This window comes from Hylobates moloch, unplaced genomic scaffold (genome assembly GCF_009828535.3).
Source record: "Hylobates moloch isolate HMO894 unplaced genomic scaffold, HMol_V3 SCAFFOLD_24, whole genome shotgun sequence".
Lineage (NCBI taxonomy): Eukaryota > Metazoa > Chordata > Mammalia > Primates > Hylobatidae > Hylobates > Hylobates moloch.
This window is the reverse complement of record NW_026652299.1, coordinates 33,235,964-33,262,208: the sequence shown is the minus strand read 5'-3', so window position 1 is coordinate 33,262,208 and position 26,245 is coordinate 33,235,964. Positions and strand designations below refer to the sequence as shown.

At 47.0% G+C, this 26,245-nt stretch overlaps 2 protein-coding genes across 5 annotated transcripts in view; one reads left to right on the top strand and one right to left on the bottom strand.

Moving 5' to 3' along the window:
- WDR33 (WD repeat domain 33) overlaps nucleotides 1-22,265 on the top strand; it is a 110,580-nt gene extending 88,315 nt beyond the window's left edge. The window contains exons 12-22 of one of the 3 annotated variants that reach the window (XM_032145877.2): nucleotides 50-144; nucleotides 353-439; nucleotides 667-806; nucleotides 1,407-1,559; nucleotides 3,044-4,132; nucleotides 6,142-6,250; nucleotides 9,388-9,826; nucleotides 13,429-13,592; nucleotides 13,703-13,795; nucleotides 14,393-14,608; nucleotides 16,746-22,265. In XM_032145877.2, the coding sequence (XP_032001768.1) occupies nucleotides 50-144; nucleotides 353-439; nucleotides 667-806; nucleotides 1,407-1,559; nucleotides 3,044-4,132; nucleotides 6,142-6,250; nucleotides 9,388-9,826; nucleotides 13,429-13,592; nucleotides 13,703-13,795; nucleotides 14,393-14,608; nucleotides 16,746-16,975 (2,815 nt within the window). In that variant the 3' untranslated portion in view covers nucleotides 16,976-22,265. Of the gene's footprint in view, nucleotides 1-49; nucleotides 145-352; nucleotides 440-666; nucleotides 807-1,406; nucleotides 1,560-3,043; nucleotides 4,133-6,141; nucleotides 6,251-7,519; nucleotides 9,827-13,428; nucleotides 13,593-13,702; nucleotides 13,796-14,392; nucleotides 14,609-16,745 lie in introns of those variants that run through there. The other 2 variants (XM_032145878.2, XM_058434317.1) reach the window with 2 other exon arrangements.
- Nucleotides 14,168-21,745, bottom strand: SFT2D3 (SFT2 domain containing 3). 2 transcript variants are annotated; one of them, XR_009211899.1, is made up of 2 exons: nucleotides 20,810-21,745; nucleotides 14,168-14,364 (listed from the first exon to the last, which is right to left on the bottom strand). XR_009211899.1 is itself a non-coding variant. In XM_032145879.2 (1 exon), the coding sequence occupies exon 1, from the start codon at nucleotides 21,743-21,745 to the stop codon at nucleotides 21,098-21,100; it is 648 nt and encodes a 215-aa protein (XP_032001770.1). In that variant the 3' UTR covers nucleotides 20,078-21,097. The 2 variants fall into 2 exon arrangements, 1 of the variants encoding a protein (XP_032001770.1); XM_032145879.2 differs by lacking the exon at nucleotides 14,168-14,364 and having other exon boundaries at nucleotides 20,078-21,745.
- Nucleotides 22,266-26,245: the final 3,980 nt, after the last annotated feature.

Genomic DNA, 26,245 nt, shown 5'->3' with positions numbered 1-26,245 from the left:
AGAAAAATACTGAAGCCATGCTTCTCTTCTCCTCTAATTATTTTTACAGCAAATTCTGGACTCGAAACCGACCAGGTGATAAAATGCGAGATCGGTATAATCTAAACCTTTTACCCGGAATGTCTGAAGATGGAGTAGAATATGGTGAGACTCTTGCACATCTGTCCTTCTTTGAAATCTGGTATTCTGTTATAGAAGTGTTAGATGTTGGGAAGATTATACAAAATGAATTTTGATTTTATAGTAGATTTATTTATAAATCATCAGTGACATTCATTTTTATAAAGCATTAATTTTATCAGTCACTACTTTTGTAAATTCTCTATTGACAATGGTGTATTGCTATTTATAGATGACCTTGAACCTAATAGCCTGGCAGTAATTCCAGGAATGGGAATACCAGAACAACTAAAATTAGCTATGGAACAAGAACAGATGGGTAAGAGAAGTTACACACATACATTTAATTTTTATAAATTTTTTCTTGACCTGTTTATGTTCCTGATAAATATATTGAAATACCAAAATGATTTATGTTGAGAAATGTTGATAAAAATTATATAAACGGCATAATACTTAAAATCTATTCTTCCAATAATGTGTTCATTGATCAAGTGGCTGATTTCTTTTATTTAAGAGGCAAACCACTTTTCTTTACGGTTACAGGGAAAGATGAATCAAATGAAATTGAAATGACAATTCCAGGTTTAGATTGGGGAATGGAGGAAGTGATGCAAAAGGATCAGAAAAAAGTACCTCAGAAGAAAGTTCCTTATGCAAAACCCATTCCTGCTCAGTTCCAGCAGGTAAGTAAAAGTGACTCCATCTCATCCACGCAGAGAGGTTTTGGTTGGTTAGTTTGACGGTTCTCTTGGATTATCTCACTGTTGAAGGTATTTCTGTACTGGAGCATTTTTCCCATGTTCACCCACTCTTAGACATGGTTCTCATCTACTGCTTTGCAGTTGTATTGAGTTTGTTATCAGTCTTCTCTGTTCTGTCCTCACCTGCTTATTATCATCCATGCTATGAGAGGAAATAGAAGAAAGAGGCATGGAGCAGAGGGAGTATGGGAGTATGTTGATTCTCTTCTCCATTGTTTATCTATCTTCTGCTTTAATTGTCCCCTCAAAACAAAGTGCATGTACCCTGTGAAGAGGCTGGCAAGCTTTGCATTCTTAATAACATGCAGTATCTTGCAGATTTTATCACCATAGTAATTTCTGCCTAGTAATATGTCAGTAAGAATTAGCATGAGTCATGTACTTGAGTCATGGAGAAAAGGTAAAAAGAAATAAAGACGGTTCAGAGGAGATTGAGCAGATGACATTGTAGAGTGGTTTTCTCATTCTATCATTGTAATTTTCATACTTAGGGTATGTTTTAATATTCTCTTCTTTCCCAAGGCTTGGATGCAAAATAAAGTTCCAATTCCTGCTCCAAATGAGGTGCTGAATGACAGAAAAGAAGACATTAAATTGGAAGAGAAGAAAAAAACACAAGCAGAAATTGAGCAAGAAATGGCTACATTACAATATACTAACCCGCAACTTCTGGAGGTGTGTGAAGCTCTTTAGGGGGGAATTCAAGATGATCTAAGAGGGTAGTGGTGACATTTTTATTGATAAGCTTTTAAGGAAAAGGGAAGGGACTCTCCGATGGTCTGACAAACACCACCACTTCCTGTTGCTATGCTAGAAGACTAGTTTCCAAAAGAATCCTGTTTCTTAAAATTTTAAAAAATGTGTTATTTATGTATTTTGTTTTATTTATTTTATTTTAGAGAGAGAGTCATGCCCTGTTGCCCAGGCTGGAATGCAGTGGTGCGATCACGGCTCGCTACAACCTCTGCCTCCCAGGCTCAAGTGATCCTCCCTTGTTAAGCCTCTTGAGTGGCGGAGACTACAGGCATGCACCATCACGCCTGAGTAATTTTTTTTTTTAAGTGACTTCCTTAAATCGTATCTTGGACTTTTAAAACCCAATTAGGGTCAGGCGTGGTGGCTTACACCTGTAATCCTAGCACTTTGGGAGGCCAAGGCAGGCAGATCACCTGAGATCAGGAGTTTGAGACCAGCCTGGTCAACTTGGTGAAACCCCACCTCTACTGAAAATACAAAAATTAGCTGGGCATGGTGGTGCATGCCTGTAGTCTCAGTGACATGGGAGGCTGAAGCAGGAAAATGGCTTGAACTCCAGAGGCAGAGGTTGCAGTGAGCTGAGATCATACCACTGCACTCCAGCCTGCGCCACAAAGTGAGACTCTGTCTCAAAAACAACAACATCAAAAAACTGAATTAATGGGGCAGTGAGTAGATCTAAGTTAAATATACATTTTTAATAGAAAAGATAAAGCCAACATAGTTTTAATTTGAATTCACCTGTTTATGAAAGAGTTTTTCCTTTTTGTCAGCTCATATAGCAGGTAGCTTGTTCTTATTTTTCTTATCTATGTTAGTTACCAAGAATGATGAATTAGTGGTGAATTACTGGGCTTTCCCTGATCAAGATGGACATAAATAATCCTGACTAGGCCAGGCACAGTGGCTCACGCCTGTAATCCCAGCACTTTGGGAGGCGAGGCGGGAGGATCAGCTGAACCCAGGAGTTTGAGATCAGCCTGGGCAATATAGCAAGACCCTATCTCTACAAATAATAATTAGCTGGGTGTGGTGGCACATGCCTGTAGACCTAGCTACTCCGGAGGCTGAGGTGGGAGGATCACTTGAGCCCAGGAGGGTGAGGCTGTAGTGAACCATGATCGTACCACTGCACTCCAGCTTGGGGGACAGAAAAAAAAAATAAGGAAAAAAAAAATCCTTACCACTGTGTCCCAGGACTTAAAAAGAATGAGAAAGAACCTAAAACTCCTTACAGTGCTTGAGCGTTGCACGGACTCTAATTACCACTGGAGCATGAAGAGTTTGAGCAGTTTTTATGTTTATTTTGAGAGTCCCCTAACAGAATACATGATAGCAATATTGTCATCTTCAAGGACTCTGGCCTGTTTATTCAACATGCTTTTTTCTTTCTGTCTTTCCAGCAACTTAAAATTGAAAGACTTGCACAGAAACAAGTTGAGCAAATTCAGCCTCCTCCCTCGTCTGGCACCCCTCTCCTCGGACCCCAGCCTTTTCCAGGACAAGGTCCAATGTCTCAGATTCCTCAAGGTTTTCAACAGCCCCATCCATCTCAGCAGATGCCAATGAACATGGCTCAGATGGGGCCTCCAGGTCCACAGGGACAGTTTAGGCCTCCTGGACCCCAGGGACAAATGGGACCACAAGGTCCTCCACTGCATCAGGGAGGTGGGGGGCCACAAGGATTCATGGGACCACAGGGACCCCAGGGCCCGCCCCAGGGGTTGCCACGGCCTCAGGACATGCATGGGCCCCAAGGAATGCAGAGGCATCCTGGACCTCATGGCCCTTTGGGACCTCAAGGGCCACCTGGACCACAAGGTAGCTCTGGTCCTCAAGGTCATATGGGTCCTCAGGGTCCACCTGGCCCACAGGGTCACATAGGCCCCCAAGGTCCGCCTGGCCCTCAGGGTCACTTGGGCCCACAGGGGCCTCCGGGTACTCAAGGTATGCAGGGACCACCTGGTCCCAGAGGAATGCAAGGGCCTCCTCATCCTCATGGGATCCAAGGCGGACCAGGGTCTCAAGGGATCCAAGGTCCTGTGTCTCAGGGACCTCTGATGGGATTGAATCCAAGAGGAATGCAGGGGCCTCCAGGCCCCCGGGAGAGCCAGGGTCCTGCTCCCCAAGGGATGATGATGGGCCACCCGCCTCAAGAGATGAGAGGACCTCACCCTCCAGGTGGACTACTGGGACACGGCCCTCAGGAAATGAGAGGTCCTCAGGAGATCCGAGGCATGCAGGGGCCTCCACCCCAAGGATCAATGCTGGGACCTCCCCAGGAATTGCGAGGGCCTCCAGGCTCACAAAGTCAGCAGGGGCCACCCCAGGGCTCTTTAGGACCTCCACCCCAGGGTGGCATGCAAGGACCCCCTGGACCTCAGGGACAGCAGAACCCAGCAAGAGGGCCACATCCATCTCAAGGGCCAATACCATTCCAGCAACAGAAAACGCCTCTGCTAGGTGATGGGCCCCGGGCCCCCTTCAACCAGGTATTATTCATTTCTAACTTCCGGGCATTAACACATTGGGAAAATACACTCTGCACAGAAGCGGTACTGCTGAGTACTGCTGAGAAAATGGTCACAGCTGGATATAAATATTTATCAAGTAGTGGCAGTAGCTTAAGGTACTAGCATCCTGGCTGAAGAATGAAATCATAAGAATGTTGAGTTAGGTTATACTCCCATTAAGTACATCTCAGTATTCATTTTTACTTCTCACCTTTTTTCTTCTTTTGGTAATAGAGTTTCTTCCAGGAAAGGTCAACTCTCATTGGAGTACAGTTGATAATTGTCCCAGGGCTCCAGGAGAGCTGTGGCTCTGAGGAGGAAGCATGTTTTACATGATGGTCAGCTCTGAGGCTGTCATGCCTCTTTTTCTGGGCCCTTTACATTGCAGCCTAGTGTTCCATGGGCCTGCCAGCCACAGAATCACCTCCTGTCTGCCAACTCTACTTTTAAAAGATAGGATGGGATATTTAACTCATGAGTATACTATAGACTCTGTACCTCACTCTGTTTATTACAGTGAATAGGAATAAAGAGACTGTTATTCCAGAATTGAGCATTCTGGAAATGGTGACCCTTTGGATGAAACTCTGCTCAAGTTGTTTTCAGCTCACATATAAAAGTATTTGCAGGAAGGAGCATTTCTGTAGAAATTCTCCTTCTTTGAGGACTCTGTTTGTGTTAGCCAATTTTTATTGCTCATTCGCTGAGCTTGTGCTTGAGAGATGGTGTGAGGAAAGTTCAGGTTTCTTGGGGGAGTGAATTACAAAAAGAATTGCATGAGCATAAATAGATACAATACTACTCAGCTATGTGTGTTTTATGCATTTCTCAAGTTCTTAGTCTGGAGGCATTATTTGCGTATGAATAACTGAGTTTTGTCCCTGAAAACTCACTTTTGGTCCAGTGTGGACCAAAAGTGAGCGAGTTGGCTAACGTTGACTCCCTGAGACACTCGGAGAAAGGGGATGCTACAGATGTAGAAAGCACAGTCTGTTTTGGTTTTTGAAATACCACCACGATTCCCTAATGTAAAGATGACCATTGGGTTTCCTGAACTCAACTACCAAGCTAAAACAAATAAATTATCTACTATTCTAAAGTAGATCTTGCAGAACCTTAAAGTGTCATAGCCACGGAGAATCTGATGATATCTGAGTTATTTCCGGATTTTTATTCAGCACTTCTCAGAAGTTAGGATGAATTAAATATAGGATTGCCATTATAAATTGCCCTAAAACTTGAAGTATTATATATTTTATTAACGTACTGCTCAGTTGTATGTGTATATAATATTATTTATTATAAGTTATTTTCCTAACTTTCTGGTAGTAAATTAACAGTTTTCATTTTGGAGGATTAAAAAAATGAACTTTTTAGCTACTGTGTTATAACTGAAATATTTATAAACATGTCAGAGTCACAAGGACATGCCTGAGTTTCTGGGACAATTCAATGAGGTTTTTTATTGTACCATGTAGTAAAAGATTTTATACATGGAAAGCATGATTCTGAAATTTTAATTGGCCTATAGAAATATTGGTAGAATGAATCTGAAGATCTGATACTTTGTAGGGCATTTCAGATCTCAGAAGTTGCCAGTGAAAATCTGTGCTCTTATGTCTTACATGCTGAAATCTAAGTTGCTTCACTTTAACCAGACCAGTTACTTAAACCAGTTGTTTTAATTGGTTTAATTTAGTGTTACTGTGTTAGAATTTCTGACTTTCCATTGATGTTCTTTTTTGGCATTATGAGTAAAGGTCTAATTTTACATAAAAGTTGTCAACAGGTTTAAAATACAGGTGCTTTAAAAAAATTATTATAGTAAGACAAGTATCTCCTTTCTCCTGATTTAAGGACAATATTACTGTAATCTTACTAGCTAAATATTTAGTGGGTATTTTTATCTTGTCATTTTATAATACAATCACTATTTATGTAGCACAAGCCTGTGATTTCATACCCTTACTTTAAAAACATATTTTCAGGAAGGACAGAGCACAGGCCCCCCACCCCTGATACCAGGCCTAGGGCAGCAGGGAGCACAAGGTCGCATTCCCCCTCTGAACCCCGGACAAGGACCTGGACCCAACAAAGGTAAATATCTGCTCAGCTGAATAAAAGATCATATTCTACCACCTTTGTGCACATTTTACAGTGAATAGTTTTGTTGGTCAGTCATTGATAGACTGGTCATTTGAACCTCTGGGCAAAATAAGGGTGTGGTCATTCAGGTAGGAGCTTTGTCTTTGGTTGTGTTCTTAGATCTGTTTAGTTGGGCAGCAACGCTGGCCAGAGGAAGTAAGCCCCTCACCCCAGAAGCTGACAATGAGGGCACCCGGACAGGCTCCAGCAGTCCTGCCTGTGTGGCAGGCTGGCCTTGCCTATCTGTTGGCAATGCAGGTGGTTCCTGTGCTCACTGAGTGCAAGTGTATGTTTCTATCATCCTCAAGAGATGAATTGTTTCTGCTTAAATTTTTTGACAGTGTTTTTATTATCACACCCTTGTCTTCCCAAATCCTGTCATATATTGAATTCTTTAGCTGGTTATGTAGTTGTGCACCATTTGAAAAGAAGAAAGCACTCTACCCATATGTGGTTCCTCAGGTTGTTGATATGAAAAGGAAAGAGATGAGAATGATTAGTATTTAGATGTGGGGCTATTTGGAAGTTTAGAGTTAATCCTAAGGGTTGAAGGAGAGCACACAGGGCACCACGGCCCCTGAGATGGGTGGGACCCCCGTCTTACAGAGTTGGAGCAGGAGCGTGGTGGGCAGCACGCCATTGGGGAGAGTTGCAGGGGGCAACTTGGAGTGGATGGAGGGGAGTGAGGAAACACTGTGTTATGTTAAACACACACTTTCATAGCTGGGAGAAACCACAACTCGGATAATCAGGAGGACCGCAGAGATTGCCCTTCATAGAACTTTACTCTCTTAGTTTTAATTGGCTAAGCCCATAGCACTGTGTGGTGCATGTTAAGATTTTTGCCCCCATTTTATCCAATTAAGAAAAGTCCTTGTCAGCATTACAGCCCTAGGACTTTGTGAATTTACTCTCAATCTTGAATTTATGTGTGATATTAGAGGTAAGAAAGAGATAAGGGAACTAGAGAGTGTTATTTCTGTCCCATTGTGTGGAAGTGGTAGCAGAGGCTATACAGAAGGAAGGTGGCCCACAGCGAACTAGAGAAACAAAAGGAGAGTCTTTTACCCCCCAAGTTATCACCATCAGCAAACTGAGAGCTGCCTCTCTTCCTCTCCCTGCCCTGTGTCTGTCTCCACCTCCTTCCCTCTCATCCTTGCTCTTTCCCTTTTCTCTTTATCCCCCGCCCCCTTTCTTTCTCTTCCTCCTTTCTCCTCCCAGGGACCAAAGGGAGAAGGGAGAGCCGAGAAAGTGGCCCTGCCATCCCCTACTGGAATAACCGCCGCCGCCGCCCCATCACTGGTGGCCACATCCCTTCTAATTTGTAGTGGTGGGTTTCTTTCCTTGAAGAGCAGGGTACTTTTAAACAGATAGAGGTGATGGGAGGATTAATATTCATAGGTAAGTCCAAACGGAAAATGTTTAGCTTCCTTACGCCAAAGGTCTGCTGTGTCTGAGATTACACTAAGTTCAAGCAACATCATGTCAGTAAAGAAGCCATTAGCTGCAGGAACACACTGAGAAGTGAGGGAGCCTGTCTACCAGAAGGAAATGGAGCTAGGATCTTTGCAAACTGCTGAGTAGAGAGGAGAGGACGGGTAAATGAGACAGACGGAAAAGAGCTGGAAGAGAGAGACTCCTTTATGGCACATTTTTATCCTGAGATTTCCAAGCGTTTTATATATATATTGCATGGTAAGGAGGAATTGAAATAGCCAATAGAAATGAACGAAAATGAAAAGGGAGGGGCCAGGTGCAGTGGTGCATGCCTGTAATTCCAGCACTTTGGGAGGCTGACTGGGTGTATCACTTGAGGTCAGGAGTTCAAGACTAGCCTGGCCAACATGGTGAAACCCCGTCTCTACTGAAAATACAAAAATTAGCCAGGCATGGTACCTGTAATCCCAGCTACTCAGGAGGCTGAAGCAGGAGAATCGCTTGAATCCGTAAGGTGGAGGTTTCAGTGAGCTGAGATCTTGCCACTTCATTCCAGCCCGGTGACAGAGTAAGCCTCTGTCTCAAAAAAAAAAAAAAGAAAAGAAAGAGGAGGGATGCTGTTGCAGGGGAGGTGAGAATTATGGCTGGCTGGGGTACAGGAGGGGTTTGTCTTTATAGCCAGGGAAAAGCAGTAAAAGGCATGAACTGGGCTATTGGAGGAATTTCACTTTAAAAACACAATTTTTGTTTTTAGAATCAAGAGTATCCTTTCGCTACCTACTTTTAAAAAGTACTTGAATTAAATTGTATGTTGACCAAAAATAGGTAAACATTTACAAAAGCTGCAGTAGTTCAGTAGCTGGGAAAACAGTCCCTTCCAAGTTAGGAGGTGAACTGAGTTAACCATCACACATTTAACTGGCATCTTTCCATCTTTATTCAGTACTTTCATTACGGTACATATTTTCACATATTTTAGAAACCTTTAGTGGGATTCCAAACACTGTCTTCAAAGAATGGTGAGAATATTGTAGATGAGGAACAACATTCATAGAGAGGTGCAGAAAACCCTGACACTGAAGCCCAGCAGGGCTGTTTGGTCATCAGGCAGGTATTTGAGAGGCCGGTGATTGCATGTACCTTACAGAGGAATCAAGTGCAACAAGCTGGGGTTAGAGGAGGGATGTCATGGGTGGCAGTGGCGCCCTGTTGATGGGGGCAGAGGTGAATTCTTGGCGCGCTTCCTGGCCTGCAGCATTAATTTCCTCTGTTGTGTCCTCCTTGGATGTGGAGCAGGTGGCCCTAATGAAATGCCTGAAAGAATAGGGGCAGACAAAGGAAGCTCCTTCTGAAGCCCAGGAGGCTCTCTCATTTTTCCAGTGTATACTAAGAGATGGACAGATGCTGCTGATCTCATTTGAGATGAGTAATTTGCCCTAGCTAGTGGGTGATGAAGTTGAAATCTGCACCCCAAAGCTCCTGTTCTATTACCCAATGCTTCAGGGACATTTGTCTTCTAACTAAGCTGAGAACCAAGGAGGAAAAACATTCTCAATAAAGAATGTATTCTGAAATGTAGAGATGCTACAGATCAGACCTATGTTGGCAGGTTTCCTGGAAGACATGGTAAAAGTCAGCTTTGTTTCCTTTAGGTGACTCCCGCGGCCCTCCAAACCATCACATGGGCCCGATGTCAGAGAGGCGACATGAGCAGAGCGGCGGGCCTGAGCATGGGCCCGAGAGGGGGCCTTTCCGGGGTGGCCAGGACTGCAGGGGTCCCCCTGATAGGCGTGGCCCTCACCCAGACTTCCCCGATGACTTCAGCAGACCAGATGACTTCCACCCTGACAAGCGCTTTGGCCACCGGTTACGTGAATTTGAGGGGCGAGGAGGACCTTTACCGCAAGAAGAGAAGTGGAGGCGAGGGGGCCCTGGGCCTCCGTTTCCCCCTGATCACAGGGAATTCAGCGAGGGGGATGGCCGGGGTGCAGCCCGAGGCCCTCCGGGGGCATGGGAAGGCCGCAGGCCCGGAGATGAACGTTTCCCCCGGGATCCCGAGGACCCACGTTTTCGAGGGCGCAGAGAAGAAAGGTGGGACAGATACTTTGTGGGCCCATTCCATCTTCAGTGGAGCTTTTTATCTGCTCTCTCCACAAAGGTCTCTTTCTTCTTTTTCTTGAGGAAAGAGAATTATATCAATTACTAGCCCTACACTCTATAGATTTTGCATTTGGACGTTTAAAAAAAGTGTGCTTTTTAACCTTAGTCTTGTTTTAATCTTTGCTGTCTAGAAGTCTTTTTTGTTTTGTTTATTTTTTTATATTTTGGTCCTTTTAAAGAGATGGGAGGATCAGTATACTACAAGACTTGCTGGGATCTGACTTAAAATTTCCAGGTTCTTCTTGATTAGAATAATGAAATATGAGGCAGCTACCTAGATTGGAAATAAAGGGGTTGTGAAATAGATACAATTTTTGTGTAATTGCCCAATAATCTTAACAAACTTAAACTGAAAAACAATCTTCCTGTTAAACTTAGATCAGGCTTGAACACTCATCTCAGCATTCTTGGGGAGTTTAAGGAACAGAAGAATTGTGGAGAAAGAAACAGGAATTAGCCGAGGACCAGTGGCTCATGCCTGTAATCCCAGCACTTTGTGTGGCTGAGGCAGGAAGATCGCTTGAGGCCAGGAATTGAAGAACAGCCTGAGCAACATAGTGTAACTCCATCTCTACAAAAAAATTTTAAAAATTAGCTGGGTTTGGTGGTGCATGCCTGTAGTCCTAGCTACTCAGGAAGCTGAGGTGGGAGGATCAGCTGAGGCCAGGAGGCTGCAGTGAGTTATGATTATGCCATTGCACTTCAGCCTGGGCTACAGAGCAAGACCCTGTCTCTTAAAAGAAAAACAAAACAAAACAAAAAAACACCAAGAAATAGTAAAATCTCAAGTGAGACTCAGAATAATTAAAGATGATGATAATTGAGTCTTTATTTTGTGTCAGATGTTGTTACCTCATTTAAATCGAGGAATTTGTTTTAATTTAGGAAATTAATGAACTCATTTAAAGAATTTGTGAGATAGGTGCGACTGTCAGCATCTTATGCTGATTCAGACAGAATAAGAGCAGTGTCTTGACTTTCTGAGGTCTGGCAGGTGGTAGGTGTCAGAGCTGGGCTTCAGGCCCATGCTCTTCAGCACTTCAGCTTTTACTGTAGTCTCAGGCTACTCCTTAGCCATCCATGTCCTTTCATCCCATTTCTTTTTTTTTTTTTTTTTTTTTTCTTGAGACGGAATCTTGCTCTGTTGCCAGGCTGGAGTGCAGTGGCACGATCTCGGCTCACTGCAGCCTCCACCTTCCGGGTTCAAGTGATTCTCCTGCCTCAGCCTCCTGAGGAGCTGGGATATAGGCTCACGCCACCTCGCCTGGCTAATTTTTGTATTTTTAGTAGAGATGAGGTTTCACCATGTTGGCCAGGCTGGTCTTGAACTCCTGACCTCAAGTGATCCATGTTCTTCATCCCCCCAGAGTGCCGGGATTATAGGCGTGAGCCACTGTGCCTGGTCCTTTCATTCCATTTCTTTCTCTTCTTGTGAATAGATGGTTAAGGCCAGGCACAGTGGCTCATGCTTGTAATCCCAGCGCTTTGGGAGGCCGAGGTGGGCGTATCGTGAGGTCAGGAGTTCGAGACCAGCCTGGCCAACATGGTGAAACCCTGTCTCTACTAAAGATACAAAAAATTAGCCAGGCATGGTGGCACGTGCCTGTAATCCCAGCTACTCGGGAGGCTGAGGCAGGAGAATTGCATGAACCCGGGAGGCAGAGGTAGCAGTGAGCCGAGATTGCACCACTGCACTCCAGCCTGGGTGACAAGGTGAGACTCACCACCTCAGGGGTGGTGAGAAAAGCATGGCTGATGACAGGCTCAGAAGGATGACACAGTGGGGGCTAAGGAAGCAATTCTTTTGGGGAGGGGAGATAGGGAGGTTAAAAATAAAGATGTAAGGGCTCCCAGTGTTTTTAAGACCCTCTCTTAATGATATCCAAGCATTACCTTTGACATGGCTTTTTATGACTAGAAGAGCTTTACATCTATGTAATGTTCACTGGCTTATTGAATCTCTGCATCTTGTGCAAAATGTTACATTTTACCTTGTCTTTTTTTGAGAGGATCTTGCTTTGTCCAGGCTGGATGATGGCACTCGGCCACTCCACCTCCTCTGATCAGCCTCCCGAGTAGCTGGGATTACAGGCACGCGCCACCATGCCCAGCTAATTTTTGTATTTTTAGTAAAGATGGGGTTTAGCCATGTTGGCCAGGCTGGTCTTGAACTCCTGGCCTCAAGTGATCTGCCTGCCTCGGCCTCCCAAAGTGCTGGGATTACAGGCGTGAGCCACTGTGCCCGGCCACCCTGTCTTGATTTGTATTGTGTTTCATCTGTCAGTGCAGACCCACAGCCTAGGCTGGTGTGTGAGAGTGTAAAGGTATTGTGGTTATATAGGAGAAAGTTCTTGTTCTTAGAAGAAATGTACTGAAGCATTTAGGGGTGAAGCTCGTGTTGGCAACTGATTTTCAAATGGTTTAGAAAACATGTTTGTGAGTAGCTGGAAGGAGAAGATAAAGCACGCGTGGCAAAATATTAAGAAGGGATTGATCTGGGTGGAGGATCTGGGATGTTCATTGTACTGTTCTTTCAGCTTTCCTGTAAGTTTGAAAATCTTCCAAGTAGAAGATTAGGGTAAAGGCAATGGAATGGAAACCCGAGGAAGAACAGAGGCCTGGCCTGGGAGGAGGCCACGCAGCTCATGCAGAGGGGCCCTGCAGGGTGGCACCACTGCCTCTCAGTGAGCACTGCCAGAAGGTCACTTTCTCTTCTTTCGCACAGACCTCCTGGTACCCTCTCTGCCTCAGTAATACTCCCAGTCAGTGTAGTCTCCTAGCTCCAAAATTCCTGAGAGAAGGGGAAGCTGTTCACTAAGCAGGGCTCCAGACTGCCAGCTAGCCAGTGGATCGCTGCCTGTAAGCCAGATGCTGACCTGTGTGCCCATCAGCTGTGGACTGGGGCCATGAATGCCGCTCGTGGCCATGGAGGCCTGCCTCTGGGTGGAGGCTGTGGGCTGGGGCAGATGGCAGAGCCCCTACCTACAAACAGGTCCAGTATGGTTGGCAGACACGTTCTTGCCCCCATTTTTCTGATTATATGTCATAAATGTTCATCATACAAATGTAGATGATAATGACAAGTATTTGTGAGGCAGTGATACAGAACCTGGGCCGAGGGTCAAGACTGGCTGAGTTCAGATCACCAGCACTTACTCTGTGTCCTTGAATAAATGACGTCAGCAATCTGGGCCTCAGTGTTCTCATCAATGGAGCTGCTGCTAATACCAGCTTCATATGGTGGCTGTGAGAATGAAATGAATGAAACGAAGTAATACTTGTGTATACCTAAAAGCCTAAAAGAAGCTTAAAGTAACTACACACTCTGGTGTGTTTCCTTCTGGTCTGTTTTTGCCTGTGATAGTATTAATAGGATTATATAATGTATCCTTTCAAAAATACATAGTTTTATTTTGTTTTCCTCCCAATTAACATTGTATCATGCTTTCTCATATCATGTACTTCTTTGAAACATGAACTTAGAGTGGCAAGGTGTTCCCTGAGATGGACATTCTGCTGTTTTCTCTTTACAGTTTCAGAAGAGGAGCCCCACCGAGGCATGAGGGCCGTGCTCCTCCCAGAGGAAGGGATGGTTTTCCTGGTCCTGAAGACTTTGGTCCAGAGGAGAATTTTGATGCTTCTGAGGAAGTGGCCCGAGGACGAGATCTCAGAGGTCGAGGTCGGGGTACCCCACGAGGTGAGCAAGTTACTAAAGACACCTGGTCTGGAAGGATAGGGTGCAGAATACAGTGGTTGTGAATATACCGGGAACAGTCTGAGTGCAGCATTGTTTGCTCTGTTGTGTAGGAGGAAGGAAGGGTTTACTTCCCACTCCTGACGAGTTCCCTCGCTTTGAAGGAGGGCGGAAGCCAGATTCCTGGGATGGAAACAGAGAGCCTGGTAAGGAAAAGAACCGCTTGTTGGGTAACTCTAGACTGCAGTTCACAAAGTGAGTTCTGAGGGCCCTCTCTGGGGTGCACTGGGTCCCCTCTTTCCAGCTCATGTCTCCCAGGGGGCTGGGCTGTCTCCTGTCCTGCAGCCGCAGCACTTGATCTCAGCAGGTGGAATGCAGAGCAGAGGAATCCGCCAGACATTACAGGGATCTATCTGAGTGTAAAACAGGACTGCTCTTTCCACTAAATTATTTTTGGAGAATAAAGTTAAGTGAATTAAAATTTTCCCAGTCTCAATTGCTAATATGGTAAATATTCGTAGTTACAACTCTCATTAACAAAATCTCTTAGGAGTCCTCAGTAATTTGAGACTGTAAAGGCGTCTGGATACTACATCGCCTGAGAACAAGTTCTCTGGATCTTACCTGCCCCTCTTACATGAGGAGGCACCCTGATGTCTAGGTGGCTTACCCCTTGGCCTGTGGCGGGCATTCAGCATGAGTGAACGGTGGCTCTCGAGTTCTCCCTACTCTCAGCAGTGTCATTCCCATCTGCTTTTGGTCGCACTGTGCTTTCCTGTAAGGAGATTTGTTTCTTGTTTCAGGGCCAGGTCATGAACATTTTCGTGATGCTCCCCGCCCTGATCATCCCCCTCACGACGGTCATTCCCCAGCCAGCAGAGAACGCTCCTCTTCTCTCCAAGGCATGGACATGGCATCCCTACCTCCCCGAAAGCGCCCCTGGCATGATGGCCCAGGCACTTCTGAGCACAGAGAGATGGAGGCCCCAGGAGGCCCTTCTGAAGACCGAGGAGGCAAAGGTAAGAGCAGGCCAGTGGTTATGGTTCCAGGAGCTGCAGGGGCCGATGGAGGCCTTGCCTGCATCTGCTGCACATGCCCTTGCAGCCTGGGCTGTGCAGAGGCACATGCTCCTAAATGTGGTGCCAGTGCCACATGAGCTGTCATCTGGTGGACTGCAACTCGGCCCCGCATAGGACTCCACTTGCCTCCAGGAATCCCCGTTCGCTTGAGGTTTTCACTTCAGCCCTCTGCCAAGATGCCCCAGTACTCTGCTCGGCTTGCTGTCTGGGAGCCCTGCTCTCATTGGCAGTCTGCCCTCCACAAGGCTGCTTGGAACCCTCAAGGGCTCTCAGTGGGAGGGGAAGAGTTGTCCTCTCCTGGGTGGTCTGTTGGGTTTTTTAGCCTGGGTCTAGAGGAACACTGCTTGTGCTCAAAGTCACAAAGACTTTGGGAAACATGGTCTATGGGCAGTGTTTCCAGGGGCACAGCAGATTATCTCCTCAACTGGGAACTGCGGAGCTTTATTTTATAGGCAGCGCTAACTTTAGCCAGGAGTAGTTGCCTCTGAAGGCTGACTACAACTCTGGTTGCAAGGCAGCGGCGGGGGGTGCATAGGTGGTGTGGCTCGGAGGCTTCTGGGAAGGCTGCTCTCCGCATGCCCCAGCTTGTGCTCTGCTCCTGAAGTTGGCCTGTCTGTATGGACGGTCCTTCCAGTACAGAGTTCTGCCATTTGGTCTTTTTGGGTTTTTTTCTGTCGCCCAGGCTGGAGTGCAGTGATGTGATCTTGGCTCACTGCAAGCAACCCCTGCCTCCCAGGTTCGAGCGATTCTTGTGCCTCAGTCTCCCCAGTAGCTGGAACTACAGGTGTGCGCCACCACGCTTTTGTGTTTTTAGAGAGATGGGCTTTTGCCACATTGGCTAGGCTGGTCTCGAACTCCTGGCCTCAAGTGATCCACCTGCCTTGGCCTCTCAAAGTGCTGGCGTTGCAGGCATGAGCCACCATACCTGGCCTGCCATTTGGTCTTGATAGTTGTTTGTCTCAACAAAACCCTCAGAAATTACCTTATGTATCATCAATAGTTCATCCTGCATAAACACATTGTACTACTAAGCAGCGTGCTGTGAACTTGGCTGACTTTCTGGGGCACTCGGCACACCATTATTAGGTCCCTCTGGTCAAGGACATGCAGTTAGCATGGGAGTGACGTAGTAGCTGACACTCTGCCCAGGTGCCTCAGGTGGGTTGAAGCTGCACTTTCTAAGAAAAGAAGCCAAGATTGTTCCTTTGGCTGGCTCTCCTCACTTCATCTCAGCTAGATTCATATTCTATTACAAAATATAAGACAGCAGAGAGTTTGCAGTCATCTTCCGAGAGTGCATTATGGGAGATGTGACCAAACCCTATCGTTTCCTGAGGAAAAAAATCTTACAAGATAGAATTTTTTTTCCTTTTCCTTTCTTTTTTTTTTTTTTTTTTTTAAAAAAAAATATATTCTCAAGCTGCAACAGAATGAAAGAATTTTAATGGTACCTAAACATTTGTGTGTACTAGTCTGAAGCAGGTTAAGCTGTGCCTCGGTGATAGAACCTAAAAGCCAGTGTTTTGTGGGGTTTTGGGGTTTTTGTGCTTTTCTTTTGTTTTTTTCAAGAAATACTTTTACTAATTATGAAAAGGAAGCCAGAAGTGCCACATGTCATGGGACAATCCCAGTGAACACTTATCCTAGTTGGAGCACTTTTTATTAACATTAGCAGTGTGTACTTCCTAAGTTAAGTCAGTGTATTCAAACCTTCCCTCAACATACCCTGGTGGCTGGGAGCGGGTAGATACACTTCCCATGGTCTGGGACATGGCCCAGTGTGGCGCGGGTCTCCCTGAAGGTGCTCTGTGCTCATCTCTTGGCTTCCCGTCGTCTGTCACACTGCCCCGGGGACATGGAGCTGGCTGATGCTGAGGCCCATGGCCATGAGCCAGGAAGGGGGAGGCAGGGTCAGGAAACGGTAGAGGCACACCTCTCAGTACTCTGAATACCACTGCCAGTCTCCCTGGCACCCAGCAGAACTGGCCCATTGTCATCAGAGAGTAAAGTTTGTACTGGGAGTTACTGACAAACAGTTGCTAATACAAAGTCCCATGTGAAATTTTCTTTGTTTCAGGCCGAGGGGGCCCAGGACCTGCCCAGAGAGTGCCCAAATCTGGGCGTTCCAGCTCCTTAGACGGAGAGCACCACGATGGATACCACAGAGATGAACCTTTTGGGGGCCCTCCAGGCAGTGGCACCCCTTCTCGAGGGGGCCGAAGTGGCAGTAACTGGGGTAGAGGGAGTAACATGAACTCTGGCCCGCCGAGGCGAGGAGCTTCACGGGGTGGTGGAAGGGGTCGGTAGAAGCTGGAACTGAGTACCCTGAGGCCTCTCTGGACAGTATTTAAGAACTTCTTGTGGACTTACCAAGAGAAACAAAAGGAAGTCTGCACCGTTGTAGCCCTGAACTCTTTTCTGGGCACCTGAACCCCAGGAACCCTCAATGAGGTCTTCAAGATGAAGAGACTGCTGCCAGCTACCAGCCTGGCTGGCCCTGTCCTGTCCACCCTCATTGCCCCAACTCCCATGTTGTTTTGTGAAGATAAAACCTGGGATTTTTTTTTTTTTTTTTTTTAAGTCTCACCAGACACGGGCCGTCTCCACAAATTTAAGTTCCTATCCATTTGGAAATTTGTTTCTATGTGTACAGTTTGTCAGAGAAAAACATAAAGTTTTTGTATGAATACAGAATGTGATTTACGCAAGAATTAACAGAAAACTAGTTGTGAAGTGCTTGCCTTAAGGAAACCTTTGGTTTCCATCGCATCCCATCTGCCGAGGAATGCACGGTTGTTGCTGATGTTCATGAGCATATTAACCACTAGGTCATCTCAGTTAATCTCCGCTGTGAACTTTGTGTTTTTCAACACACTCCTGTCACACCATTTTTGTGATAGTGTGAGAAATACTTGAAATTTATTCTAATGTAGTTTGTAGTAGGTTCAAATTTTTACTCAGACATGCTGTGACAGATGGAAAATTGTACTCTGAAGAGAAAATGCAATCTTCTGGCTGTCCAATGAGGGAGCTTCCCCTCGGAAGCATCTCCTAAAAATCAGTTTAGATTTGAATCGCCTTGTTATGATGAGGAGAGGAACTTGATGTTAGTCAGAAATAAAGTCACATGCCCTTTAGGTAACTTGAAATCACACATGGAGTTGATAAGGAATGGACCAAAATAGGTCCTAAAACAATTTTGCAACACAAGTTTTCGTCTCTTCCTCTTCCATACTAACTGTGTGGAAATACCAGTGTTACAGCAGGGCATACTTCCAACTCACAGGAAGCCAGATAGATCTTGTCCATGGCAAATTCCTTGTTTGAAATAAACACACCATTTAGCCCAGTTTGGATTGGAAGCCAAAAATTCAGTTTGTTACACCCCATGATACTTTCTGTACTGACCTTTATTTTGGTTTTACATGGAAGCTTTTATTAAAAGGACTGTCCTATGGCCGCCTTAACGTTTCATTACATTGGCAGCTTCAGTTTTGGCATCAGAGTCAAATTTATTTGGCAAATTTAGTGGTGCTGGAAGTTTTTCTTTTTTTTTTGACAGAATCTTGCTCTGTCACCCAGCCAGGAGTGCAGTGGTGCAATCAATCACGGCTCACTTCAGCTTCGACCCTGCCTCAGCCTCCCTAGTAGCTAGGACTACAGGCACATGCCACCATGCCCAGCTAATTTTTTTTTTTTTTTTTTGTATTTTTTGTAGAGATGGAGTTTCACCACTTTGCTTATGTTGGTCTCAAACTCCTGGGCTCAAGTGGTCCACCCGCTGTGGCCTCCCAAAGTTCTGGGATTGCAGATGTGAGCCACAGTACCTGGCCGCTGGTGCTGGAAGTTTCAATGGTTTCTTAGAAAAGGCATACTGATATAGTTTAACAGTATATGAAAATCTAACTGGTTCTCTATGAATGTAAAAAAACAGCAAAAGCTAACTGATTTCTGTGGAGTGAGAAAATGTCAGCCATATACACTGCTTTTCAGTGTTTGTTTGTTAGAATCTAGAGACTATTTTTTTTTTAACTTTGAAATTACAGCTTATTTAATCAGCACTCCACCGTAAACATGCTATTAGGAGGCTCAAGATTGCTTTAGGTTATGGATATTTCTTCACTCACCCCCAACTGGTATAGCTTAAGGAAACTGTAATCGAATTTCATGAAGCTAAAACCGGATCCAGAGACCAAACCCATATCAAGATTAGACTTTTTTCCCCTGAGATTCTAGTGGAAAAATTTTCATTACTTTGGGCTTTAACTTTAGAAACATGGTATCTCAGTAAGCAGATAACCAGATCACATTTAAAAATTTTCATTTTACCTTTAAGCTCTACTGGACTTGACAGATCATTTAAACAATAAACCTCTACATTATATTTATTAAATATATATGGCAATTTAAAAACATCACTGTCAGCATACATACTAGATGTTGTGATTTGAAGCTTATAAAAACTAGATTTTCAATGTTTGATTTGAGAAAAAATTTTTGAGACAGGGTCTCGCTGTTGCCCAGGCTGTGGTGCAGTGTTGCAATCACAGCTCACTGCAGCCTCAACCTCCTGAGCTCAAGTGATCTTCCCACCTCAGCCCCACCCCGAGTAGTTGGGATCACAGTTGTGTGCCACCACATCTGGCGAATTTTTTAAAGATTTTCTGTGGAGATGGGGTTTATTAACTATGTTGCCCAGGCTGGTCTTGAACTGGCCTCAAGCGATCCTCCTGCCTTGGCCTCCCAAAAATGCTGGGATTACAGGTGTGAGCCACCAGCTGAGAAATGTTGAATTTCAAAGTTTTTATTTAAGAAATAAACATCGTAAAACATTATAAAAGCCCCAACTATTGCAAGTTCTAGAGAAGTTTAAAACTAGAACAGAAATTTAGGGGACCAGAAAGAGCAGGCAATGGCACAAGTCTTTACAATTAAAAAAAATAAATCATTCTGAAAATACTGCATTTGCTCTCTCACAAGCAGCCTCCTGAGGTAGGTAACCTTGTTTACTGATGGGGAGGGAACAAGGCAGTGTTCTTTACCAAATCTCAGGGCGGGTAGCCTGCAAGCCTACAGTGTGGATGTTGGCCACTTGTGTCACTTCTTGGGACAGGGCTTAGGGACCTGACTTAGGAACATAAATTTTGGGGTTGGAGGAAGCAGCAGTGCTCTACTGCGGCACGACAGACACCCTGTTAAGGCAACACTGGGATCTAGCTCAGGAAAAGGATTATTTTCAAATTGTGCAAGCCAATGCACAGAAAAGTGGTCCTCAACCTTGGGGAACGTAGAATCACCCGGGGAGCTTTAAAAAGGTCCTATGTCTGGGACCTACTTCCCAGGTTCTGACTGCATTGATCTGAGGTGTGGCTCTTCAAGGCAGTCAGGCGCGAGAACCACTGGCACACGTTTAAATTCTAAATATATTTTACTTCCTAGTGTATTGCTACTGACAAAACGTAGTTTTCTGGACTCATCAGAATGTTAGGCTCATACTTTGTGGCAATAAATTAAGGTAGGTAAAAGTAACTGCTGAACCTAAAATGAAGGAAGCAGCAATTAGACATATAAAACATCTTAAGATCAGCCTGCAAACTGTAAACTAGTTTACAAAGCAGACTATACAATGAGGAATAATTCGAGCTTGTAGAAATCCATGGTTTCCATCAGATACAGGTATTCCGGATCTAGAATTATCTTCCTACTTGCAGGATTTCCGCACAGACCATTAAGCATGTACGCGCCCCTTCCTGGATCCCATGCTTCTTGGGGCAGGAAATTTCTTTTGGTCCGTCGCTTTCGTCGTGAAATACACAACTAATTTTCCTTTCATGTTATAAGGCACCATATTTATGATTCTGTTAACTGAAGAAAAAACCCGAGATAAACCATCTTAAATAAGTACTTTTAATTTTAAAAGTCCAGTGGCTGAATTCGGTGTTTAATCTGATACCCGTCTGGATTCGCAGACTGAAGAGAATAACTTCCAAGTCTTAGTACAGCCAAAACAAAAAACTACCGTCGCTACGCTACATCTACCACTGGAGTTTAAAACAAAACAGCCTGAGAAAAACCACAAGAGCAGCTAATTCCAAGAAAAGTCCTTTTTCTTTACTCAGCCGAACCTAAGACCACAGTTACCTCGAAAGCAACTTCTAATAACCGTCTCCCATCCTGTCACCAGTTCAATGACAAAATCTGTTTTCAGAGCATGTGCCAAGTCTAGCACAAAACGCTGACATCGAGGAGCTCCCAACGCTGCTGTCGCCTCCGCTGGCAGCAGCCGCTCCCGGCTTAGACTCGCAGGCTGTCGCGGCAGGGCCTTCGCCACGGGCGTCCGGGCACCGCCGTGCAGTCCTCGGCTTGGCCGGCGCGGTCTCCGACGGCGCTGGCTCCGCGTACTTGACCCGAGGCGAGGGCGCGAGGTCCTCACACGGGCAGCACCTTGGCGAGGCCGGCGCTGCGGCCCAAACGACCCAGCGCGAGGCGCAGCGCGGTGCCGCCGCCCCAGGGCAGCAGCCCAACCAGCGCGACCAGCAGCGCGGCCACCTGCGCGCCCGCGCCCAGCACCGTGAGCAGCGTACTGCGCAGGCCCAGCGCGGCGAACAGAGTGGCGCCCAGCGCTGCTGTGTAGAGCAGCGCGGGCCGGGACGGCGATTCTTCGCAGCGCAGCAGGCGCCCGCACGCGGCGCCGCCCCGCAGCAGCGCGCCTCCCGCCAGCGCCAGCGCCGAGCCCAGCGACCAGAGCAGCGCGAACTTGCGCGCGCGCAGCAGCAACACCGGCGCGTAGAGCGCGGCCAGGCCGAAACACAGTGCAGCCAGCAGCAGGCACCCGCCACCCGCCGCCAGCCGCTGCCCGCGCGTCACACTCGGGAGGCACGCCAGGCCCGTCGCTGCCGACTCCGCGGGGCTCCGCGCCCACGTCCAGCGCAGGCCCGCGCGGCCCAACCACGCCCCCGCCGGCCCGTCACCGGGCTCCTCCGCCTCCTCCGCGGCGAGCAGTGGCTCCGCGGCCGCCGGGCCGCCGCCTTTTCCCTGCGCCAGGTACTCCTGCAGCTGGCGGTGGAGGTCCGCCATCTTGGACAAGGCGCGGCAGGAGGGAAAAGCTGCCGCTCACTTCCGGCCCTCCCCGGCCGCGGGCGGAAGCGGCTCGGCCTTCGGGCGGCAATTGGTCGGCCACGGCTAAAGGGGTAGGGCCTGCGGCGCTCGCGAAAGTGCCGCGGTGCCTCCCCCGCGGACTTTTGTGGTGTCCCCAAGTACCGTGGGCGCAGGTGCTGCCTGTCCGCCTGCAGTCGCCCTCCCAGTGCCTGACCGTCTTCCCTGTTCGGAGTAGGCGCCATTACCGTCTGGCTAAGTCCTGCCAGCATTAATAGTTGGAAGGCAGGGGTGGGTGTGGATCTAAAGGGGCACAAGAGGGGACCCTTTTGCTGATGGAAATGTCCTGTGGCCTCACTGTCTGCGTCTACCTTGGCGGTGATATTGGGCTAGTTTTGCAACATGGAGGAATGGGTAAAGGGTACACAGGATCTCTCTTGTTTCTTACAACTGAACACAAACAGTGATCTCAAAATAAAAATTTAATTTTTAAAAAAGTTCAGACCTGTGTAACTCAGGTGGTTTTTCTGGGGAAAGTTGCGTTCTGATTAGTTACCTCACTTGTAGTAATAGTGACCATCCTGATCACTTCCCATGGGGTTGATAAAGGAAGGGTTGACACCCAGCACCCTCAACCTGCTTGTCTATTCTGTTCTCAGTTTTGGCCATAGGCCTGGCAACATCCTTGACTCCTTCGCGCCCCTTGTTCAAGACTCGGTGCTGCTGTCCCATGTGTTTGGTGTCACTCTCGTGCTCTGGACAGCGCCACGCCCAGGTGTCCTGACTCATCGTCACATCACTCTGACAAGCTGGCCCGCACGCAGGTCAATCTTGATCTATTCCCAGGCCGCACCCACGTGCCCTGCTCTTTCTCAGAGCCTCCTAGAGGGTGTTCCTCTCACAGGTCAGATTCCTCCGGATTCTTCCAGCTGCCTCCCCAGCTCCCCTCACCACTTTGGCTTCCCCTGGGTGGCTCCGTGTCCTTTGTCCTCTGCCCTAGGTGGATGTAAGGTTAACGGCTTCCTGCTGTTTGCGTTCTCAGCTTTTCCATCCCCTGTGTAACTAATCTCCCCCCATTAAGTTCCTCTTAATGCTTTCTGTTTTCTTGTTTGGATCCTGACAGATATAATTCTTTTTCAAAATACATTCTGATTTTTTGTCTCACTTGATAATAATAGTGACCAGCCTGATCACTTAGTATTGGCTAAACCGTTAGGATGGCTATGATCAAAACAAACAAAAAAAAAAACATACCAGAAAGTGACAAGTGCTGTCAAGGATGTGGAGAAACTAGAAGCCTTGTGCACTGTTGGTGGGAATGTAAAATGCTACAGCCGCTGTGGAAAACAGTACGAAAGTTCCTAGAAAAAAAAAAAAAAAAAAAAAAAAAATATATATATATATATATATACACACACACACACACACAGACACATATAAACATATATACACACATATTTGTATACAGTTATGTGTGTATATAATTACAATCCGATCCAGCAATTACACTCTGGATATATACCCCAAAGAATTGAAAGCAGGGTCTCAGAGATTTGTATAACTCTTCACAGCAGAACTATTCATGTTAGTCAAGAGATGGAAGCAACTCAAGTGTCTACCAGCAGATAAATAAAATGTGATATATGCATACAACGGACTGTTATGCAGCCTTAAAAAGGAAGGAGATTCTGACACATGCTACAACATGGATGAACCTTGAGGACATTATGCTGAGTGAAATAAGCCAGTCACAAAAAGGACCAATACTTCATGGTTCCACTTCTGTGAGGTACTTAGAGTAGTCAAATACACAGAGCTAGAAAGTGGACTGGGTACATAAATGCCCATCAGTGATGTTACCTAATCATTTATGCAGCTACCATATAGAAAAGGCAGGACCGTGCTGCTCATTTTATAGGTGAGGGAAGCTAAGAAATACCAAGAAGTGAAGTAACCTACTCAAGGTCACCTACAAAACTGACGATAGGGCAGCGTTAGCTTGTGATTCCTGGTTTCTAACCTTGTGGGCTTCCCATTGCAGAAAAAGGCCTTCGCTGGGGATCCCTCCGTGTGAGCCCTGGATGCGCTTTCCGCTGTGGTTTGCTTGCAGGGAGTGAATGTCATTAACAAAATCCACTCTCCTCCAGCACTGCAGCAAAACTCATCCCAACAATCATTTTCACTTGCTTTCCTGTCTCCCTTGAAGCCCTTCAACCAGGCCTTCATTCCACCGTGCCAGCAAAATTGTTCATCACAAAATCGCCAGACGCTGTCGGCTAGTGCAGTGAGTTTCAGCCCTCAGCCCCAGCACCGCACCGCGGGCTCCTCTCTTGGCTGTTCGTCCTCCTGAGCCCTCAGCGTTGTTGCGCCTGGGGCGTCTCCTCTTTTCTCTCTCCGCACCCTCTGGCCCCGCCCGTGTTGTTAAAACCCTCTGCGTGCAGAGCCTTCCCCACTTCTCCACCGGGCATCTAATAGACACCCTGGAGGTGACATGCAGAACCAAACACTTCACTCCTGACTTCCCCTCCTCATCCCCCAAAACCTGTAGCTACCTCCTCCTTCCGCACCTCAAGAAATCGCACCCCATCAGCAAGTCCCACCAGCTCTACCTTGGAAACAGATCCAGTACCAGCCCATTCTCTCCTCCACCACTAACCCCACATCTGGGCGCCCGCCTGCACCCCACCATGGTGCCCCTGTTTTGGTCCATGCTTTCCTCACGGTTGTTCACACATCGGCCTGAGAGACCTTTGTCCACTGAGTCAGATGATGTCACTCCCCCAGTGCTCCCCACCTCACACTCACAGAAGCAACTTCCTCACCTCGCCCACGTTGCCCTGTGGGATGGCCGGGACCTGTCTGCCTCTACTCCCCTGCTTTCTCCCCACTCCATGCCGGTCTATGTCTGGTGGCCTTTGGGTTGTTTCTGGATCTGTCAAACATGTTCCCACTTCAGTGCCTTTGTCCTTGCTGTTCTCGGCCTAGAGCATTCCTCCTCACCCCAAATATCTTCACAGCACCCTCCCTCATTCCTTCAGGTCTCTACTTCAATGTCACTTTTCAAAATGTCTTTCCCTGACTTCCCCGAAGCAGCAGCTCCCATCACCCTCCACCCTTTTCACTCACAAGCATAATGGACGGTAGCACACTCATTTCCTGGGTGGTCTAAGAACACGCAAATGCCTTTCCCAGCCCTCCCTCCCTCCCCATCCTTCATTTTGAGCCTGTCCTTCCTTCTGGGCTCCATTCACAGTGGACGTTGATGTGGATGGAGATGAAAGGACCCAGACTCACACACATGCAGCAGGGCCCGGAAAGGATTTTTTTTTTTTAATTTCTTGTTCTGAAACCCTATTTCTCTGTGGTACTCGATGGCCTTGTCCCCATGGGAAGAAGCCTGGCTTTTCAGGAGCTTTAGATTTCACCATGTCAGCACCAGGCAGGGCCTGGCCTCAGCTCTCGCAGCCACCGCATCTGCAAATCCTGGGCAGGGGCTCCTCAGATGCCCGCGTCCTCCGTTCCACTATTGTTGGACTTTAGCATAAGGTCAGGCAGGTCCCAGCTCCCACCTCCCCAAGGGGAAGGGGCCAGAGCCAGCCTTTTCTTCTGCCGAGGTCTTTCACTTTGACCTAAGGAAGCAGCACCCTTCGCACCAAATCTTCTTTCACTTGCAGGAAACTATATTTTCTCCCAGAGCCCAGCAAGTGTTATCCACGCTTCTTTTGAGGGCTTTCCAGAGTGCCGTCTCCCTCCCTTCCCTGTCTGCCGTGGCCCTCTGTGTTCAGCTGGGTTTACTTGTACCCTGCCGGGCCTCAACCTGAACTACGTTCTCCCTTCCTTCAGTGTGGCGGATCAGCTAGCGCCAACCACCCCCTCATTTTTGAGACAGGATCTTGCTCTGCCACCCAGGCTGGAATGCAATGGTGCGATCTTGGCTCACTGCAACCTCCGCCTCCCGGGTTCAAGCGATTGTCCCACCTCAGCCTCCAGAGTAGTGAGATTACAGTCACATGCCTGTAGACGGGGTTTCCATAGGTGGCTCAGATGGTCTCCAACTTCAGAGCTCAAGTGATCCACCCACCTCAGCCTCCCAAAGTGCTGGGATTACAGGCATGAGCCACGGCAACAGGCCTACCAGTGCTCCTTTTCAAAACTGAAATCTAGTAATGTCCTCTTTATCTACTATTCTTCAGTGGCTCCTTATTTCCTACAGATTAAATTCTAATTCCCTGCCTGCCACCCAGCCTTCTAGGCCCTGCCTTATGCCCCAGTGGCTCTCCCCGATGCTCTGTGGGGTCCCTCTGGACCTAGCAGTTTGGAGACTCCCTTCTGTGGCTTCGCTGAGCCCAGGCTCTCTGCTGAGTGGACCTCTGTCTACTGCTCCTTCCCCTCCCTCTCCCAAGCATCCCCTTCCTCCAAGTCACTCCTCAGGGCCCACACAGCCCTGTCACTGACTGGTGACATTGCCAATGCCTTGAGGAG

Coding starts and splice junctions, on each gene's coding strand:
- SFT2D3 (XM_032145879.2), bottom strand. CDS start 21,745: ATGGCGGACCTCCACCGCCAGCTGCAGGAGTACCTGGCGCAGGGAAAA.